The sequence below is a fragment of the Ursus arctos genome, unplaced genomic scaffold (genome assembly GCF_023065955.2).
Source record: "Ursus arctos isolate Adak ecotype North America unplaced genomic scaffold, UrsArc2.0 scaffold_15, whole genome shotgun sequence".
Lineage (NCBI taxonomy): Eukaryota > Metazoa > Chordata > Mammalia > Carnivora > Ursidae > Ursus > Ursus arctos.
In genome coordinates, this window is record NW_026622819.1 from 27,081,552 (window position 1) to 27,102,618 (window position 21,067).

Sequence of the window (21,067 nt, forward strand, 5' to 3'; positions counted from 1 at the left end):
AAAAACAAATTTTTGCTCATGTACACATTATATATAGAGGCTAAAATTTGACCCTTATTGCTTAACACCATTTCCTAAATCATCACATTCTATAAACTGGGTACACATGAGAGAGGTCTAGTTCAAGAATGGTATGGCCAGGAACATCATTTCTCTCTCCCGAGAAGGAAGCGCGAACAGCCTCACGGAGCAGCCAGGACATCCGCTGTTACAGGACAGCCATGAGCTATTCAGTCCAGAGTGGGGAGGAAGCTGATAACCCAGTGGACCTTGGGCAGCAGGCTAAGCCGGGAGCCCAACTGCCCGAGAGCAACAGCTGGTCCAGCACAGCCCCCCCACCCCACCCCCCAGCAGCCAGGGGTTCTTGACTGTGCCGTGGACTCCTCCTACCAAATCCCAAACTTCCCCAGATGCGGTCCTTTCCATGATTCTTACTGGCAAATTACCCAGAATTCCACAGCCTTTGATTTTTATAGAAGCTGCTTATTAGCAGTTACCTCCTGAATGATTTGGGGAGTTACTAAACTTTGGTCTTCATAAACTGAAATTTGGCCGTGCTTTCTCGAAGACACAGATTTTTCTAGTCTCTGCCACAAAGTACTTGGCAATTTGTGGAGATCTGCTGTGCCTGTCCGCAAACAAGTTGTAGCTGGAATTACCAGTTTGGAGGAAGGGCATCTATGTTGTTGTTAGCTGCTCATGGTTTTTAATTGCTGCTATTTTTTTTTTTAATGAAAATTGCTGCTTAAATTCATGATCAGCCGAGGTTACTGTGGTTGTTGGGTTAACCCTACAGTGTGTGTTGTAACGCACATTTTTATCAATAGCACTTTTGGCTTATGATTTTCTACTAACTAGACTTTAAAGATGGATTTCTCTATGTTATGGTTTAACAGTAATACTCCTTCCACTGCAGCAGATGTATACATACTCATCCCCAAATGTGTTAGTACAATGGCTTATTACCAGGTCTTTTCCCCCTGGAGAATAGGAATATGAGACTAAACGGGCCAGGGGATTGTTTCTTTCCTACATAAGTCTCATCTGATTTGTTTGACCCAAAGACCCCAGATTCTGTCTTGTTCTAAACTCTTTAACTCCAGGCTTTGATATTGATCCAGTGGCTTTCTAGACTCAACTGCTGACAGTAGACCCCCCAGCTTAGTTCTTGCCTTGTTCCCTGGTTTCCCAGTGAATGACCCGGTCTTCACAGTGTATTATTAATCAGTTCCCTTATGGACAGAATATTAACTTGAAGCCTGTATCACTCAAGTGACATCACTGGGTAACTGACCCAAGTACACTGATTAATTTTAGTAGATGAGTGTGAATAGATCATTATTATTTTTATTTATTTAATAGATATGTGTTGTATTAGCTCATGCTGCCATAAGAAAATATTGTAGACTGGGTGGCTTAAACAACAAGAATTTATTTCTCACAGTTCCAGAAAGTCCAAGTTCAGGATGCCAATTAATTCAGTTCCTTGGTGAGGGCTCTCTTCCAGACTTGCTGATGGCTACTTTGCTGTGTCCTTACATGAACAGAGAGAACTCTGGTCTGTCTTCTTCTTACCAGGACCCTAATCCCATCATAGGGCTCCCCCCCGCCATAAACTCTTCTAAACCTAATTACCTCCCCCCAAAGCTCTACCTCCAAATACCATCACAGGGGGGTTAAGGCCTCAACATATGAATTTTGGAGGGACACAATTCATTTTGTAACATACATGTTTATTCAGGACACAAAATGTCTCAAAGTACAAACCTGCCAGTCAAGTATAGGAACCCTTAATTTCAAATGAAATTGTTTTATTGCTTTTTATCCCCTGCTGAGAAAGAAGTCAACACCTTGTATTTTGACTATGAAGATATGTTTTATCTTTTGTTTCCAGACATGCAGGAATGTAGCTGCCTTTTAAGTAGGTAAAGTAAGCAGTTGCTTTCATATTCTTAGTTGGGATGCTCTGTTAGGCATTCTGCTTTGAAACTTCTGCCTGCTGTTGTACCTGATGCCCCATGTTATCACTCTTTTGGATTAAGACTTCAGAGGTACCTGTTAAAATACAAACACTTCCCAAGTAACAAGAATCATGATCAACATCCAAATAGCTAGGGAAAAAGTTTGATACTGAAAGGAATGTTCTCACTATCATTCTAGTTTAGTTTATATGTCATACATTTCATAGTTTCAGTTTCTTCTCCCCTTTTGCTTAGAATTTTGTCTCCAACCCCCTAAACTGCTACCTGGCTGGATTTTTCAGACTAAGCCTAATTATGTGGCTATGTCTTGGTGAGGTCACCAATATGCCCTAGAATATTGATTCGTGTACTCATCCATAGTGATAATAACTTAGAGAACAGAATGTCAATGTATTATTTTTCAAAAGGAGCCGTAGTTGCCCTAGGCCTGTGGTTGCCAAGAAACAAAGCTGTCTTCTAACTGCTGTAGATCAAGGGTTTCAGAGAGCTGGAGTATGTTTGGCAGAAGTCTGGGACTTCTGTCTGTGGGGTAAGGGAATGGAAGGAGACCTTAGGTCATGGGAAGGGTATTTCACTTCAAATGACTACAATTGTTGACAACCTAACTTCATTAGAGAACCATGGTAGGAATGGATGAATTAACATATCAAGTCCAAGGCATTAGACCAAATTAAGAAATGGTTTACAAAGCCAAATGATTAGTACTCAGATAGAATGAGGGGTAAGAAGGATATAGCCAAGGAAGAAGAGTTTTAGATAACTGACATAAATAAAACGAGAGTGAATGTCCACCATCCATTTTGATTTGCTCTTGATCACATAGATTAGGGAGAAGCTAGTCCTCTTCTAGGCTCCCTCTCATCTGGGGTCAGGCAAGACAAAGGATGGTTAAGGCCTCCCTGGTCTACCTACCACTGATTTTCGGGTTCATCCTGTACCTACTTTGCCAACCCTTACAGGAGCCAGCTTCTATGTATCAAGTCCAGCTTATCTTCAATAGTTACTCAGACTGTCCACCTAATATTTTAGAACAGACTTTGAAGATCTGAACTCTAAAAATATGTCTTGTCAGTTAAATATAACAAGAACACATGGGGCTGTTAATCTCAAGAAACTTGAATGGATCCAAGAATGGATCAAGAATCAAGACTGAATTTTGGTGTGGGGCAGATATATTGGGCTGAGAACCAGAAACCCTCCCACCTGGAAGACCCTCTCACCCCACCCTCCTATCCACTGCCCAGGGCCTATCAGTCATATTCTTTGGTACGCTGGACTTATAGTAGTCTTTACATTGGGCAGTCACCTCTAAGATTTTTTGGGGTGGTCTATACTTTTTTAAGGTATCAACCTTAGCAGTGAAGCAAAGAAAATGGAATGCAGTAGTCATTACTATGAAAGAGGGTATTCTGTGTGGAAAAATTCTATGTTAGTTTTTCAGTGGACAAGATAGGTAGACCAAATCATAGTGTCTACACACTTTGTGCTATTAGAGAACTTTACAGCCAAGTCTGTCTAACTGTCCCTGGCTGGGCAATGGCAACAGATAGGTGAATTCAGATGTAGAAGCTTCGGGAAAAGTTACTTGAGTAGCAAGACCACAGAAATTACTATAGAAGTGATCTCAAAGGAGACTACCACCTCCCTGATGAAGATGACATGGTTTGAGCTACTAAGGAATGAAATTTACTGTTTTTTATAAGGACAGCCACCACCACCAGAATTGGCAGCCCTGGCATAGGGAGGGCTCTGGTATAAAGTCCAGTATGATGCTGTCCCAAGGGCATTTGGGATCAGGAGAAATGCAAGCCTTAGAGTCTCAATTTGTTCTAGCTCCAGGCAATTGTGGTTTGAAAAACATTGGGCTAGACACACAGATGCTGTAATTCCCAGTGTGCCATGTCTAATGCCTTGGAAGGGCCTTGGTGGCTTTCCAAAGCAGAGAATGGAGCCAGGAGTAGGAACCTGCCATTTTGGGGTAAATCAGCTACTCTCCCACTGATCCCCTCAGTGAGTCACTATGAATGTGTCTGAAATCAGAATGCTAAGTAAGTAGAAGCCCCTGCCTATTATATCCAATTTGTCACTGAATTTCAAAAGCATTGAAATGTAAGTTTTTAGGAAAGAGGATCTCTCAGAATGACTTAGTCTCAGTTACCCCTTCTAATCAAACAGACAAGACAAAGTATCAGCCCCATGATTCTGGCTTCCTAATACATAAGTAATCAGTGGCTCACAGTTTTAGGAAGAGAGCCTGCCACTGTTTGCAAGTGCTGAGCGTTCCAAACTTCCGTATCTGTTACCAGCCAGAGTGAGTGGATTGCAGAATGAGGTGCCAGGCTCCCCCAAGGGTGGGCCTATAAGCTTTGGCAGTGATCAGCAGCACATAGTAGGTAATTAACCACGGCCAACTTGAATTTCCCTCTAAAAATAAGTAGAAGGTAGATGGACCCTGTTGCCCTAGGTCTTCTTTTGTGCAAAGCTAGAATTAAATATATCTGTTTTCATAATAATAGATCAGGGCAGATTGGGGAAGGCTACTGCTGGGACAGAAATGATCAGATTTCTGAGTAAAAGCCATTATTTGATTAAGACCAGTTCTTCAGATTTGCTGATGAATTGGAGTTAACCATGAGATTGATTGATAGACAGGTATTGATGACTCAGTTCTGCTTCTGGCCAGAACAGTCTTCAGCTCAGCATGGCAGGGGATGTGATTAACCTCTTCCTTTCCCTCATTACCATGAGCCACATTTGTACTTCCTGCTGGTAGATAATGGCATGGCCCAGTCTGAGCACTCTAGTCTGGGGGGTGTGGAGGCACACTTTCTCTCTGGAGGTGCACCTCCCCTTGCCAATGTCACTGTGAGGTGTGCATCCCCAGCTCCCTGGCTTCTCTGGAATCTGAAGGCCAGACTGTTTGGCCAGAAGGTATGGTCTGGAAGCCGATAATACTAAGACCTGACTGAAGGTCAGATGACTCAGAAAAGCTTCCAAGATCACTCAGCAAGGCCAGTTCATCCTTTCAACTTGTTCTGAGACCTTTAATCTGGGCCCCATGCACAGAGCCCATTCCATAATAGCTCCTAGACGAGAAGTCAGAATTCAGTTGCACATCAGCCAACTGCTATGTCCTCTATTTCTCATTGTCAAAAGCAGTATAAGGCAGTATCAATCCTTTCCATTGGACCCCTGCCATCAAAGAAGTACCATACAGTGGTCAGGAAACCCTCTAGGGCTGCCAGGTTCCATGAGCTGAACTCCCCATCAGACGAGACAGCTAGCTACCCCTTCTGTTTCTCCTGAGAGTTCTGGCTGGTTGTCAGGAATTTTTAAATCTAAATCACGGATTTCAGCAGTTCCTCCAGATTCCCTCAGGATTTTGGGGTGGTTGAAGGATAGAAAGCTTAGGAAGGGGAGACAAAGAACACAGCCTCTGAAAGCTACCAAGTTCTGCCCTAGTTCTTCCCTGTGGAGTATGGCTTTTTTATGAGTGCCAGATTTCCCAAGCATGTACCTGGAATATGGCCACTTGACTTTCCATGTTGCTACAGTCGTAAATGTGCTTCTATAATATCGAATTTTCTCTGGTAGGAGACAGGACAGATCCAGACCCGAGGTCAGCCAGGAGAGAAGGTGCCAGGGGCTCAGTTCTTAGAGCTGGAACAAGATGGTCAGGATAATTTACCTGAAGTAGCTGAAAACAGGAAGAGGCAGAGGTGGGCTGAAGCCAAGGCGTTTGAATACTCCAATAATCAAAGCTGAGACTGGGTGAGAACCAGACTAGAAAATGAAAACAAAGGCCGCAGGCTGGAAGTGAGGCAGAGCTGGAACAGAACAGGACTCACATTAAAGGCCTGGAAACAAAGAAAGGAAGTCCTAAGGCAATTGCCACAAATAGAGCTGGAATGCCTGCAGCAAATTTTTTATTATCTACCAGTCTGGGGTACACGGTTGGGTCAACCTAGGTTAGCAGAACCAAGATAAATAGCCAGTTAGGAATATGAAATTAACCAGGTCACTAACAGCTTGCCATAGAGCGGCTCTTACCTACCCATTCACCCAGGCTGCTCTTAATCTACTCCAGGACTCTGAGAAATCTCTGGCGGAGCTTCTTACAAAGCCCCAAAGTTATAAGTTATTTGAATTTATTGCATTTTCACTGGGATGCTGTGTGCTGCCAAAAACAAACAAACAAACAAAAAAACCCAAAAAACCTTGATTTCATGGAGAAGCTCCCTCAAAATCATACTGCCAGCCACGACTTCTAGAAATGCTTCCAGGAATAGCTCATTTCATACATGGTGTGTGGATTCTTGTTAATTTCTGTGAGGATGATGTTTTCTGATCTTGTTCTTAGATTTTGGTTTGGGTTGTGTCTAAGTCCTCTTTGTACTTAATCAAAATTAATAAAACGTAATATCCATGTATTCACTCATTTATTCAGTTCACATACAGCCTATACCACTGGTTGCTTGATTGATTCATTAATTCAGTCAATAAATATTTACTATCTACTATGTGCCAGCACTGTTCTAAGTACTAAGGATATGAAGGTGATTAAGACAGAGATCCTTGCCTCCTGGTGCTCACAGTTTAGTGGAGATGAGAGAAAACAAAACAAAACAAAACATTCCAGAGCATGATGTTAAGTGTGGATAAGCACAGGAGTTATGGGGACGCTGGAAAGAGTGAGTTTCAGCTGAGTTGTAAAGTACGAGCAAAAGCGTATTTCAGGTATCACAGACTGTCATCACTTCCTCACTTATTGCAGGGCGGTGTGCAAGAGAAAGCCAGCCATAGGAGACGCGAGAGTAAGGCAGCTTAGTGGGGTTGTGGTGTGTCAGCTGCACTCTGCAGGTGCATAGCCTCCTTTTGTGGGGTTACTACCTGTGGTATTTCTCGAAGACAGTTTATTAGAAGCTCCCATCTTAAGTCCTTTGGCCACACTGTACCACGATCATCTGTCCATTGTTGGTTTTATTATATAGGTTAAAAGATTGCATTTCAGGAAAACCCAAGCAGGTGTCAAAAACACTGTAAGTGTTGTGTTCACTAAGACGTTCTTTCTCTCTCTTAAGAGAGAAGGTATTTGTCTTGTTTTGTTTTGCTTTGTTTGGTTTTTGAAGGCATCTGTAATTGAATTGTAAGACGTGTAGAGCCTACCAAACTGGGAATATCTGGGGCACTTCAGGCCGTGCAGATGTTGGTAAATTCTAACAATCTATGAGCTCGAACTCTGGATTGTGTGTGCGTTCAGACCAGTACCACCACTCTACAAAAGCCACATTTGGGTGTCACTACTAAATATCACTGCATAATCCAGTGTGTGTTTGTTGGTTAAGTGTTGTGTTAGATAGAGGCACTCATGTTTTATGGACTGATGAATATCTCCCAAGGCCCAGATTCTGGTTATGCAAGTTGACCAAAGTAAACCATGTCTGCCCGTTCTTTAAAAGAGTAGATGAGGAAGCTCTCTTCCTAACTTGGATCTTTGGAAGTGGCAAGAAATGAGAATGAGGTACATCTGCTTGAGTCCAAGAGTACTCATGTACACAGCAGTAAACAATTTGTTGAGAAAACCATGCAGCTCCACCAGCATCATCACTGAACCACTTGGACAATGTGACAATCAGGGAGGGAATCTAATGAACTGAACACACAGATGATCTCATGTTTGCCCCTGACGTGTGTACGTCAGCCTACATTCAAGCACTCCGTTCCCAAGCAGATGCTGTCTGTAAATGATCATGTTGCTTTTAGCCATGGCTAATAACAGGGGGATGAAGGATAATGACACAATCCACGCATAGGAAACAAAAAGGATATGACAGACGGGAAGTAACCAGAATCAGAGGTCTAGGTAACCACGAGGTACCCACAACATGGTATAGAAAACTATGTGAGTGTGAGTGGGGATCCAGGCTGGAAATCAGTGTGTTAGGTCCACGTAATTTGTGAAGACAGGAAGGATAGGAAGAATAGGTGGATCCTATGGTTCCAGAAATTCAGAATTCAGTGTCCAAAAAGGTCAATGTAAATCAATTCATGAAAACAGTGCTGGTAAATAGATTGTGACGTTCAACCAAGGGCAGAGGCCATTTACACTGTTGTCATTTCATGGTCCCTGTGCGTCAGTAGACAAGAATTCCCAGGGAGAGATGGACTCCTAGGTGTTGGATCTTGAGTCTTGTACCTTCTCAAGTATACATTCTGATAGTATTTATGCAGGGACAATAAAAATATTAATATTAAGTTAAAGACAACTTAATAATTATTATCTATATAACAGTTTCCATTAATCAAATGCTAGACATCTACACAGAAGAAGTATCTCGTTAAAACAATAGTTTGAACCAGGTGATACTTACCTAATATTGCCCACGCTAAGGCATCAGAGTCTTGAAACTAATAGTCAGATATCTATTTATAACAGTACCTGAAGGAGTAAGAATGATACATTTTATTATATGATTTTTCTCTAATAAATTTTTATTACATAATTAACATAGTTATATATAACAAACCATGTAAAATCAGGATCTGATTTAAAAAAATCTAGTTCTTTTTCACTAATGAATCTCTTTAGCTCATTATAGTTAAACTAGTAACCTTCATTCTGGTCTGAATTTCCCTTTTTCCAGTTTTTCTGACCTCTTTTTCACTCATCATGTTCTTATTCCAACCCGAGATGATTACTTTGACTTACTCTTTATCTTGGTCTTTACATAGAAATATTATCAACTGTATTTTTAAGATGATTCTGCAAAATGTGTTCCACCAAATCCTTGATCTTCTTATCTCCACGGGTTAGCCTAACCTAAGCATTCAAAGAAAATGTTCTCTGCATGGTCAACATTCTATCCCATTGTGTTTGGCCACATTCTACCACTAATTCAGTGATGGAACAGGGCTTTATTCTGATCCCTTTGTGAGGAAGCATGCCTCTCAGACTGGGGTGCAAGCTGAATGTGGTTTCTCCTGTTGGCAACCCTCCTGTGTGACACTGTTATGTGCCTTCAACAGCAGCCTGAGAACCTCTTAGTTAAGCATTTAAAAAGGGCAGTCACATAAGCTACTCACACAAGCATTTCATTCAATCTTTACAGCAGCCCTGTGAAATAGATATTATTATCACACAAAGATGAGGGAATTGACCAGAGTACAAAACAAGTAAGTAGCAGAACAATTATGGGAATCCAGGTCATCTGATTTCAGTCCCAGAATGGTTCCTTTAGAACAGATTAAATGACTATACTGCACAAAATCATTAGAACATTGGAAACTTTCCACTTAAAATTGGCCTTGGACATAGAGCCTTTTATTATTATTATTATTATTATTATTATTATTATTATTATTTTGTTGTCTTTTTTTCTTTTTTTTTTAAATTATGGTCAGTTAGCCAGGATATTGTACATCATAAGTTTTTCATGTAGTATTAAAGCCTTTTTTCAGGGCACCTGGGTGGCTCAGTCGTTAAGCGTCTGCCTTTGGCTCAGGGCCTGATTCCAGGGTCCTGGGATCGAGCCCCTCATTGGGCTCCCTACTCCGCTGGGAGCCTGCTTCTTCCTCTCCCACTCCCTCTGCTTGTGTTCCCTCTCTCGCTGGCTGTCTCTCTGTGTGTCAAACAAATAAATAAAATCTTAAAAAAAAAAGCCTTTTTTTAAATAACATAATTTCCCTGGTTTGTTTTTTAATCTGATTCATTTCTGATTGGTCACATTACATAAAATAATTATCACTTGTCTAATTTAGAAGTATAAACGATTCCAATGAATGAAAGCAGAAGGAAGCAATAAATTCTAATTCAATCAATGATTATGGAAATCAAGTTAGTATTTAGCTAATTTTGAACAATGCGTATAATTATTATGCACAAAATTGTTAAAAAAACCAAAGATATTAAACTAAAATAAAATAAATTTTACAAAGAAAAGATCATTTGAATAGAAGTAATAATCAGATACAGTTATATTTCTTTAGTAATAAATTCCACCAATTTTAAAGGAAAACCTATTATGTATACTTTGGGGGATTTTTGCTTATTTGTTTTCAAAAAGCATTTCTTTACCTCAGAATGTTGTCATATTGGAAATTCTGTCACCAAACCAGGCAAGTCTTCTATAGCATTTATCAAATCTGTCAGTTTATATTCTGAGCAAATATTTTTTTGTCAGATAATTGATAGATATTGAAAGAATACTGATAAAAAGAAATGCAACAACATAGGTGTGTATTTTTAAATATATGACAGAGCATATATAAAAACATGTATACATTTATATATCACCTAGCATATATGAATATTTATGCTGTGTCACATAGAATATATATTAACAAAAATATACAAATAAAAAGATTTGTATCCTGACGTGTAGTCAGAACAAAGACATTACTTTCCTCCTCAAAAAAAAAAAAAAGAAAAAATGATGTAAGGCAATTCAGATTAGCAGAAGTTGAAAAATTGGCCCATGTTTTGTGAAGAAATATGGTGAACATTGTCTTTTGTTTTGTTCTGTCTTTGGTTTTCATGAGAGCCTATGTTGTTGAGGGAGCTCATTTTCTTTCCCAGTGGATATTGCTCATGTTTTTCTGTCCCAATTATTTGGACTAAGAAGACTAAGTAAGGTGGTTGGGGGCAAGTTGACTGGGGGCAAGTGATAAAATGAAAAAAACGTGCTAATAAAACAGATCATCTTTAATGAGAATTGTGGAAGTCTTAAACATGATTTTTTAAAAAGCTGGTAAGCTGATATATCTTGAATTCATAATGTTCTGGACCACTGAAACAACACATCAGACTGTTCTGAAGTTTGAATAGCTAGATAAATAGGTTGTATGTACTAATTCCAAATAATCTTTTTTTAAATTTAAATTCAATTAGCCAACATTTAGTTTATCATTAGTTTCAGATGTAGAGTTCAGTATAATTCCAAATAATCTTAAAATATATCATAAATGACATGTATTTCTACTCTTTGTAGATTGTGGATGGAATATTTATAAAATGAAATTGTTACCTACTTATATTACTAATTTTTTTATATGTACCAAAGATAATTCTTTAAGATCTTTAAATGACTTCAGAAAAATACTATCTTACCTAAGTTTTCGGTGATCTGTATATAGATTAAACCCTGAAGTTTTTATGTCTTTAATTGTTTTATTTTTTTTATTATTACGGTGATGTTATAGCAACTTTGAACACTTTAGAAAATACAATAAAGCAATGTATTAATTTACTCTCCCACCAGTATTGAATGATTAGTATGACTAATTTTTTTGTGTTAGGCAAAATATGTTGCATCATTGTTTTATTTGGATATCTTTATTTCTGTGAATTTGAACATTACTTCAAAAACTCATTGACTATTTTATTCTATTTTGGTTACTGACTGTTCATATTCTTTGTGCCTTTTTTTTCTGTTTGGATATTTTTCTTTTTTATCTGTTTACTTAGAGCTGTTTATATACTGACTCACTTTTAACCCTTTGTCAAACATATATATGTTCACAGACACTTTCCTTTTGTTCTTTATTTTTAAGTTGTGTGTTGGTATGTTTATGTGGGGGGATGTGTGGAATATTTTATTTTTATATAATTAAATTAATCAGCCTTTTCTTGTATGGTTTTCATGCTTAAAAAGACCATCCTGGAACATATAAATATTCATCCAGATTTTGGTGCCTTCAAGATTTCTTGGTTCCAGAATCTATTTTCATGAGAAATATAAGGATATCCAACTTTATTTTTTTCAAATATGTGACCTTAAGTTATTCCAGTACCAGTTATAAAATAATCTACTTCTCTGCTACTGTGAAATATAAACCTTATCATGTACTGAATTCCTATTTAACTCTGTTTATAGAATTTATATTTTTGTACATTGAACAAACTTACTTCTTTCTGAAACTCATTTTTTTTCATTACTGTATATTTTTAAAGTTAAATTCCATTAGCCAACACATAGTACATCGTTAGTTTCAGATGTGAAGTTCAGTAATTCACCAGTTGCATATAACACCCAATGCTCATCACATCATAGGCCCTTCTTAATGCCCGTCACCTAGTTACCTCACCTCCCCTCTCACAACCCTTGGTTTGTTTCCTATAGTTGAGAATTTCTCATGGTTTGTCTCCCTCTCTGGTTTCTTCCCATTCAATTTTCCCTCCCTTCCCCTGTGATCCTCTGTGCTATTTCTTATATTCCACATATTAGTGAAACCATATGATAAGTGTATTTCTCTGATTGACTTATTTCACTTAGCTTAATACCCTCTAGTTCCATCCATGTCGTTGCAAATGACAAGATATATTTTTTGATGGCTGAGTAATATACCACTATACACACACACACACACACACACAATATATATATATATATATATATATATATATATTGTATAGGACTGATATGTCATTTGCAAATATCTCCTCCTCTACTCTATGGTCAACTAATCTTCAACAAAGGAGGAAAGAATATCCAGTGGAAAAAAGACAGTCTCTTCAACAAATGGTGTTGGGAAAATTGGACAGCCACATATAGAAGAATGAAACTGGACTATTTTCTTACACCATACACAAAAATAAACTCAAAATGGATGAAAGACCTAAATGTGAGACAGGAATCCATCAAAATCCTGGAGGAGAACACAGGCAGCAACCTCTCTGACCTTGCCTCAGCAACTTCTTGCTAGACAAGTTTCCAAAGGCAAGGGAAGCAAAAGAAAAATAAACTATTGGGACTTCATCAAGATAAAAAGCTTTTGCACAGCAAATGAAACAATTGACAAAACCAAAAGACAACCTACAGAATGGAAGAAGATATTTGCAAATGACATATCAGATAAAGGGCTAGTATCCAAAATCTGTAAAGAACTTATCAAACTCAACACCCAAAACCCAAATAATCCAGTCAATAAATGGGCAGAAGACATGAACAGACATTTCTCCAAAGAAGACATACAAATGGCCAACAGACACATGAAAAAATGCTCCACATCACTCGGCATCAGAGAACTACAAATCAAAACCACAATGAGATACCACCTCACACCAGTCAGAATGGCTAAAATTAAAAAGTCAGGAAACAACAAATGTTGGCAAGGATGCAGAGAAAGGGGAACCCTCTTAAACTGTTGGTGGGAATGCAAGCTGGTAGAGCCACTCTGGAAAACAGTATGGAGGTTCCTTAAGAAGTTAAAAATAGAACTACCCTACAACCCAGCAATTGCACTACTAAGTATTTACCCAAAGGATACAAATATAATGACCCGAAGAAGCACTTGCACCCCAATGTTTATAGCAGCAATGTCCACAATAGCCAAACTATGAAAAGAGCCCAGATGTCCATCAACAGATGAATGGATAAAGAAGATGTGGTACATATATACAATGGAATATTACTCAGCTGTCAAAAAATGAAATCTTGCCATTTGCAAATCTTGCCATTAGTTCCATGGATGGAACTAAAGGGTATTATGCTAAGTGAACTAAGTCAATCAGAGAAAGACAATTATATCATTTCACTCATGTATAGAAATTAAGAAACAAAACAGAGCATCATAGGGGAAGGGAGGGAAAAAATAAGATGAATCAGAGGAGACAAACCATGAGAGAGTTTAACTATAGGAAACAAACTGAGGGTTGTGGGAGGGGAGGTAGGTGGTGGGGGGTAACTGGGTGATGGGCATTAGCATGTGATGTAATGAGCACTGAGTGTTACATGCAACAGATGAATTACTGAACTCTGCCTCTGAAACTAATGATGCACTATATGTTAATTAACTGAATCTAAAAATAATAAAATTTAAAAATTTTTTAGAGTATCCTTAAAATCTCTTGTTTCTTTCATAGTATGTTAAAAAATTGATACTTGCTATTCTTCACCTTTGTTCAGAACTAGTAGCAATTTCTTTATCGTGATTAGTCTGGACAACTTCTAGAAATATATCAATAAAAAGTAACTTGATAGTTTTGCCCTCTAAACATTTCCATTTTTATGAGTTCCATCATTTATTTATGTAAAATTATTTTTTCCTATTTTAATGCTTAGTTTGTTTCCCTTCTTTTTATTTTAGATCAGGCATTTTATAGGACTATGAATTTTCCTCTGAGTACAATTGGATCCCATCCCATATTTTTAATAAATCTATTGTTTTAATGTTCTTTTGTACATTTATATTTGTAATTTCTTCTTTAATCCCGGAATTATTTTACAAGAATGGTTTTAATTTTTAAGTATTTATATTTCTCATATCTTTCTAAAATTGATTTCTAATTTTATTACAGAGAATGTGGTCTGTAATTTGTTTGTAAACCTGTAATTATTTGATCATTTCAGCAAGAAACTTGAAGAAATTGGGGGTCAAACATAATAGATTTAGAGGGCATCATATCAGGCATGAATGTTCTCTTTTATCTTTCTTACATTAAAATATCTTAAAATAGGCTTAGTATTTGCATAAGATAGCAGATAAACTATTATTGTCTTTTATCTGTCTACTGAGGATAGATTCAGTTTAAGTGTCTTTATGCTCAACCTGAGTTACGGTTTGTCTCAATTAACTCAATATGCCTACTTTCATAAACTGTTAAGGATTTTTGAGTTTTTTTCTTTTTTACTTTTCCATAGGAAGCTCATTCTTCTGCTTTCTAATATGAACATATTATTTATGTTATTACTCATTTATGTAACATAATTATTTAAACTATTACTTTTGTTTTCTATACTTCGAGTTTATTTTCAATATTAAAAATTTTTATATGCCTAAATTCCACTTTAAGAATATTCTGTTTTGTTTGTTTCATTGTTATTTTGCAGAACATGGTTGGAGAGTGGGCCTTACCAGAAGAAATGGTTGATAATTTACCACCCTCCAACAATAACATATTGGGTCATGTGATTCACAGATTAGTTGAAAAATCTCATCCTCCTCGAGTCAAATCAACAGGACCAGAATTACCTTCATTTGCTATTAAAGGGTGCTTACTGGGGAAAACATTTAGTGGAAAAACCACTGCTCTAAAGTCTCTACAAAAAGGTAGAATTTCTTGCTGCTTTTTTTTTTTTTTTCACTTATTGGATTCTATTTACATTGACTATGGGTGCAAATGGCTATGTCTGTAGACAACATACATAAGAGCCTGCCGATATATTGGGAAACTCTGTCATCACCAAAAATTTTATAATAGAGTGATCATATAATTACTTGTCCAAGGCAGACACTTTTAGGATTTTAGAGTCATAAACGGGCACTGTCCCAAGCAAACCTGGATATTGGATATGTTATATAATGGTATGCATGGTCTTGAGAAATAATAAGTTATAAACTTTTCCTCGTCGATTTTATTTACCTACCAATGAAGAGGGAAATTAATAATTTATAACAAATACAAAAGAAATCCTCTTAAAATTATAAATGTATTAATTCTTCACATCCATTGAGTTCTGTCCTTTTAATGAACTTTTGGCTTTTTCTTTTGAAGCTCATTCAGTTAGAAGCCCAGGTTTCCACCTGTTTAATTAGTTTTTATTCAGTTATACTTATTTTTTACTGTTTTCACTGGAAAACTCACAATTTGCATAGAGTAGTCCATCTTAAACTATTCCAGGGCAGACGAGGGTAGATCATTATCGAGATGTTAAAAGGTCCTCCTTAAAAAGCAGCTTGACAAAGGCACAATGAGATACCACTTCACACTCACTAGGATTGGTATAATAAGAAAGAAAAAAAAAGGGAAAATAACAAGTGTTGGTGAGCAAGTGTTGGTTGGAACCCTCATACATTGCTGGTGGAAATGTAAAATGGTGTCGCCACTATGGAAAGCAGTTTGGTGGTTCCTCAGTAAATTAAACAAAGAATTACCACATGGCCCCAACAATTCCATTATGGGATATATACCCCAAAGGAGTGAAAACAGGTGTTCAAAATAAATCTTGTGCAGGAGTATTCATAGCAGCACTATTAATAAAAGCCAAAAGGGGGGATCTAAATGCCTATCACCTGATGAATGGATAACAGAAGTGTTATTAATCTAGACAATGAAATATTACTCAGCCATAAAAAGGACTGGGGTACTGATATGAGCTACAATGTGGATGAACCTTGAAAACATGATGCTGAATGAAAGAAATGAGACATGAAAGGCCACATATTGTATGATTCCATTTATATGAAATGTCCAGAATGGGTAAATCCATAGAGACAGAAGACAACTTAGTGGTTGCAGGGACAGGGATAGAGAGATAAGGAGTAACTGCTTAATGGGTACGGGGTTTTCTCTTTGGGTGCTAAAAATTTTTTGGAACAAGATAATGGTGATGGTTGGAAAACATGAATGACCTAAATACCACTGAGGTATATCTTTTACAATGGTTAAAATGGTTAGATTTATGTTATGTGAATTTTACCACAATAAAAAAAAAAATAAGTGGCTTGATCCAAAAGACAGTTGTAGGATGCCCTAGAGACAGTGTTACTGGATGAAAGCCAGCACGGAAGGATAACTATGTCCATTTCTTAAATGGAAAGATATTAATAAAATTGTCTTTTGCACTTTAGACTTTCCTGTTCAGATACTTTCTATCGACACTCTTGTCCAAGAAGCTATCAAAGCATTTCGTGACAACGAAAAAATCAGCAAGGCTCTACCAACTGAGCAAGAAGCTGAAGAAAAGACTCTACTAGTTCTGCAGGAGAAGAGCAAAGAAACCCAGGCAAGTGTGATTTTGGTTTTCTTTTCTACTCCTCATATTCTAGAGATATGAAGCTGGATGGAATCTAAGAGATCTAGACCAGAGGTTAGCAAAGTTTTCTGTAAAGGTCCTCTAGAGAGAAAATAGTTTAGATTTTGTGGACCAAGGGGCAAAATCAAGGTAGTATGTGGGTATTTATAGAATGAGAGAGAAAATTCCTCCCTGCCACCCCCACAATACACCCCAGTTTTCCTGGTGGGTCATCCAGGGTGGTTGGCCCACTTCCTGCCCAGTTACCATCAGCTGGAGACAGTCTCCTGAAGAAAGTGCCACAGGCTGGTACGACTGGTGAGGGGGTGAGGGGGCTGAATTGCAAGGGATTGGAGGAGGGTGGGGTATGAGTGTTGGAGGGGGGAGTTCACCAAGTCACCAGCTCCTGGAGTGATAGTTCATCCCTGAGACTCTGGCAGTGGCCAAGAGCAGAGCATCCATTGCATAGTTAAAGACGAGTGCCAGCTTTTGGCAGTGGCCGAGGCAGATGCTGGAACAGCGCAGAGAAGGGACAGAGGGAGATGCCAGGCTTGGTCCCCTGGCTCACAGCGCTATTCTGCAGAGGGATGCCCAGGGATGTTATAAAAAACAGTTGGCTGGCTGAATTTGATCTGCCAGTAGATCTCAATTGGAGGGGTGGTGAAGAAGGGGGAGGTCTTCTTTGTGGTTTACCTGTACCACATTCCCATCAATATCGCATCTTGCTACATTATTGCATGAAGATTCTAAGGCAGAAAATATGAAAATGTGGCCCCACCTTGAGAATCATAATGTGGTCCAGCACCCTCATTTTAAAAGAGAGACAGTAGAGGTCTTAAGTATGAATTGCTTTGCTCAGGGTCAGAAGGCTTGTTGATGAGTGCTGTGAGTGGAAACCCAGATTCTAAATCCAGTGTTCTTTCCCCTACTTTATGTTGTCTCTGCAGTTGAATAAATTAGCAGAGAATCTAATCCAAATCATTTTCATGGGCTGCAAGATAAATACGATTTAACTATGAATTATGAAAATAACTGGGAGAAGGGGCACCTGGGTGGCTCAGTCGCTCAGTTGGTTAAGTGTCTTCCTTCAGTTCAGGTCATGATCTCAAGGTCCTGGTATCGAGCCCCACATCGGTCTCCCTGCTCAGCAGAGAACCTGCTTCTCCCTCTCCCCCTGCTGCTCCCCCTGCTTGTGTGTGTTCTCCCTTTCTCTCTCTCTCCTTGTCAAATAAATAAACAAAATCTTAAAAAAAAATAACGGAGAGAAGTGTGGACTGCCTCTTATTCTGTATTTTAACCAATTGGATGATAGATAATGTACATGTTTTTTCTTTATTCCCTTATGGCTATGACTGACACCTCTAGGATTGTTCTTTCTAAAATGGTTTTCCATGAACTCTACCTCTTTCTCAGGTTTCATTGTATTTTCAAAATAACAGTTGCTGTATTTTACATAGAATTGAAAGTCATTTGAAAGACTACTCTGTAAGAATAGTCATCAAATTTTACTTGTTTTCAGAAATCATTCAGTTCTTCTTAATACTAATGTTAGATAAGATAGTGTAAACCTTACTTATAGAAATAAAATGTAAAATATTATTAAAATATGAGAATATTACGATTTCTGTGTGTGTGTGTGTGTGTGTGTGTGTGTGTGTGTGTGTGTGTGTTCTCCCCAAAGGATCTACAGAATGTATCTTCACCTTATCCAGTTTCGGAGGAAGCATTGCCAGAAACAGAAGATAAAACTATACTTAGTAAGTGAGATACCAAAACAAATCATCCGTTATTTACATTAGATAGGCGGACAGGTACATAGTGAGGGCGCAGTATGTGAGCACGAACTTGCTTTCAGGGACAGAAAGGGGAGTTTTGCACAGCTGTCTACCTGGTCGTTTAACAGAGAGAGCAAGATAAACACAGAAGTCCCTAACCTTTGTCTACAACTAGGGGTAAGAGATGACTATTATGAAGGAATCTTTCTACGCTCCTTCAAGTAGTTTCTCACTTTTGTTGTGCTTCTGATAACAGTCAGGAGAAATGCTCCCTCTTCCTGGCTTTGCAGGGAGACAGTATTGTGTTGTTCCTTCTCGCTGGGACAGATCTGGGTGAGCGGCACTGTCGGGGCTCCCTGCGCGCTGGTGCGCTGTTCACTGTGTTGAGGGAGGCTGCAGGGTCTGGGCTCTTGCACCCACGTGAAGAGTGGTTCCCTAGATAAGTTTGTTTACTTCCAGCCTTGGGCAAGTTACATAAGTAGAACGAATCCTCCAAACCTAATGAAAAGTTATCTCACTTGGGATCTTTCAGATGCTTTTTAGAAACATTGAAGGAAAACAATGTTAAGTCTTAAATATCTTTTCTAGCTATGCCAGTGAAGACTTGCCATATTTAATCGTTTCCTCATATTCTAGCATAAAGTTCAGATCCCCCTGTGCCAAAGTCATTATCACCATCACCCCTGAACAGGGTGGTGAGCAAACAGGTCTCCTAGAGCAGCTGAGTTTTCCATCGTTTAAAAGGGCATAATCTGTCCCTTATTTCAGTTATGTGTTTCATACAAGATAATTTTAATTGTTTAATTGACTTTTAAACTATTGTAAGTATTGTATGACATATTTTATTACAAAAGTCCAGTTAATTAGAAATGGACTCCGAAAAAAACTTTTTTTCTATAGATTTTAACTAATAACCCTTCTGACTTCTAGAATTTTCTACTTTTACACATGTTTATTACCTATAACTTGATAATTTAGGAAAATAAAAATTAATGAATTAACATTTTAACAAATTTTCTTGAGAAACTTGTCTAGTTTTCTGAAAAGAAAACCTAAACTGTATTTAAGTACTTCTAATGATATTATTTTGGGTGAGCCATAATGGAAGGAAGGAAGTAGAAAATGCCAACCCACATAATGGCGGGATTTTAATGAGGTGGAAGGAAGGTGAAGCCATGCTGTGGTGGTCCTTCCTCCGAGCATCTCAGGCTGGGCTGGATCCAATAACCCATCTGTCCAAAACCATAGATGATCAGATACCAACGCGGTTGTTAATGGTAAATACTGGAGTTTGTTCTTACCACTTTTTCTGTTGCCAGGTACTGATACAAATAAAACTGTAAAAGTTGAAGAAGTCAAATCAAGTGATAGTTTCTCTGAAGTAAGTACTATAATCTAATTTTGGCTACTAGTGTATTAAAATATGTCATGATTCATAGTTTCTCGATAAGTCTTCAAATGGAATGAAATAGCAATGTGCTCCTCTTTGGTTTAAAGTAAATATGATGTTGGGGCACCTGAGTGGCTTAGTCGGTTAAATGTCTGAGTCTTGATCTCAGGGTTGTGAGTTCAAGCCCCACGTTGGGCTCCATGCTGGGCGTGGAGTCTACTTAAAGTAAATATGATGGTAAAATATTAGCTAAATCTAAGTTACTTAATTTTCTTTATATTCTTTATCTCTAAAGTGGTGGAAATTACTATTCAGTTTTGCCAGGTAAGAAGGTATATATGTGCTTTTTTAAAATTTTAGTCTTATGTCAAATTTATATTTATGTATTTTTCTTTACCACTTAATTTATTACTTTTATTTCCTTTCCTACTCTCTTCACCTTTAAATAATTTTTTCCAGAATTTCTCCTTAGACTCAGTGGTGACTCTACAGAATTTTGTAGTAATCCCTGAAAGAAATATTTATAATTCACTGACTATTACTTCTAATGAAAACTAATATTTCCTAGTATAGTATTGCTTTTCTGTATATGGAGACATCTTTTTGTCATCAAATAGAATGTCCAGATCAACCAAGTAAGATTTTATTTGCTTTATTTTTATTACATTTAATTACTTCTATTATGCATTTCACCTTGGGAAACAATTTATTTTTATTTTTATTTTTTGGGGGGGCAGGCACAGAGGGAGAGGGAGAGTGAAAATCTTTTTTTTTCAACTAACATCTTTTAAAAAGTTTTTTATGTAAATTCAATTTAATTAACATATACCATATTATTAGTTTTAGATGTAGAATTTAGTGATTCATCAGGTGCATATAACACCCAGTGTTCATTACTTCAAGTGCCGTCCTTTTTTTTTTTTTAAAGATTTTATTTATTTATTTGTCAGGGAGAGAGAGAGAGAGAGAGCACAAGCAGGGGGAGTGGCAGGCAGAGGGAGAAGCAGGCTGCCCACTGAGCAAGGAGCCCAATGCAGGACTTGATCCCAGGACTCTAGGATCATGACCTGAGCCAAAGGCAGATACTTAACCAACCGAGCCACCCAGGTGTTCTATCAAGTGCCCTCCTTAATGCCCATCACCCAGTTACCCCATCCACCCACCCACATCCCCTCTAGCAACCCTCGG

The 21,067-nt window shown here is 38.0% G+C and overlaps 1 protein-coding gene across 6 annotated transcripts in view; it reads left to right on the top strand.

Annotated features, from left to right (window-relative positions):
• Positions 1–21,067, top strand: part of SPEF2 (sperm flagellar 2) — a 163,307-nt gene that overhangs the window by 50,218 nt on the left and 92,022 nt on the right. For all 6 annotated transcript variants that reach the window (XM_057312193.1, XM_057312194.1, XM_057312195.1 and 3 more), the window contains exons 10-13: positions 14,810–15,029; positions 16,551–16,705; positions 18,396–18,471; positions 19,809–19,870. In XM_057312193.1, the coding sequence (XP_057168176.1) occupies positions 14,810–15,029; positions 16,551–16,705; positions 18,396–18,471; positions 19,809–19,870 (513 nt within the window). The remainder of the gene's footprint in view (positions 1–14,809; positions 15,030–16,550; positions 16,706–18,395; positions 18,472–19,808; positions 19,871–21,067) is intronic.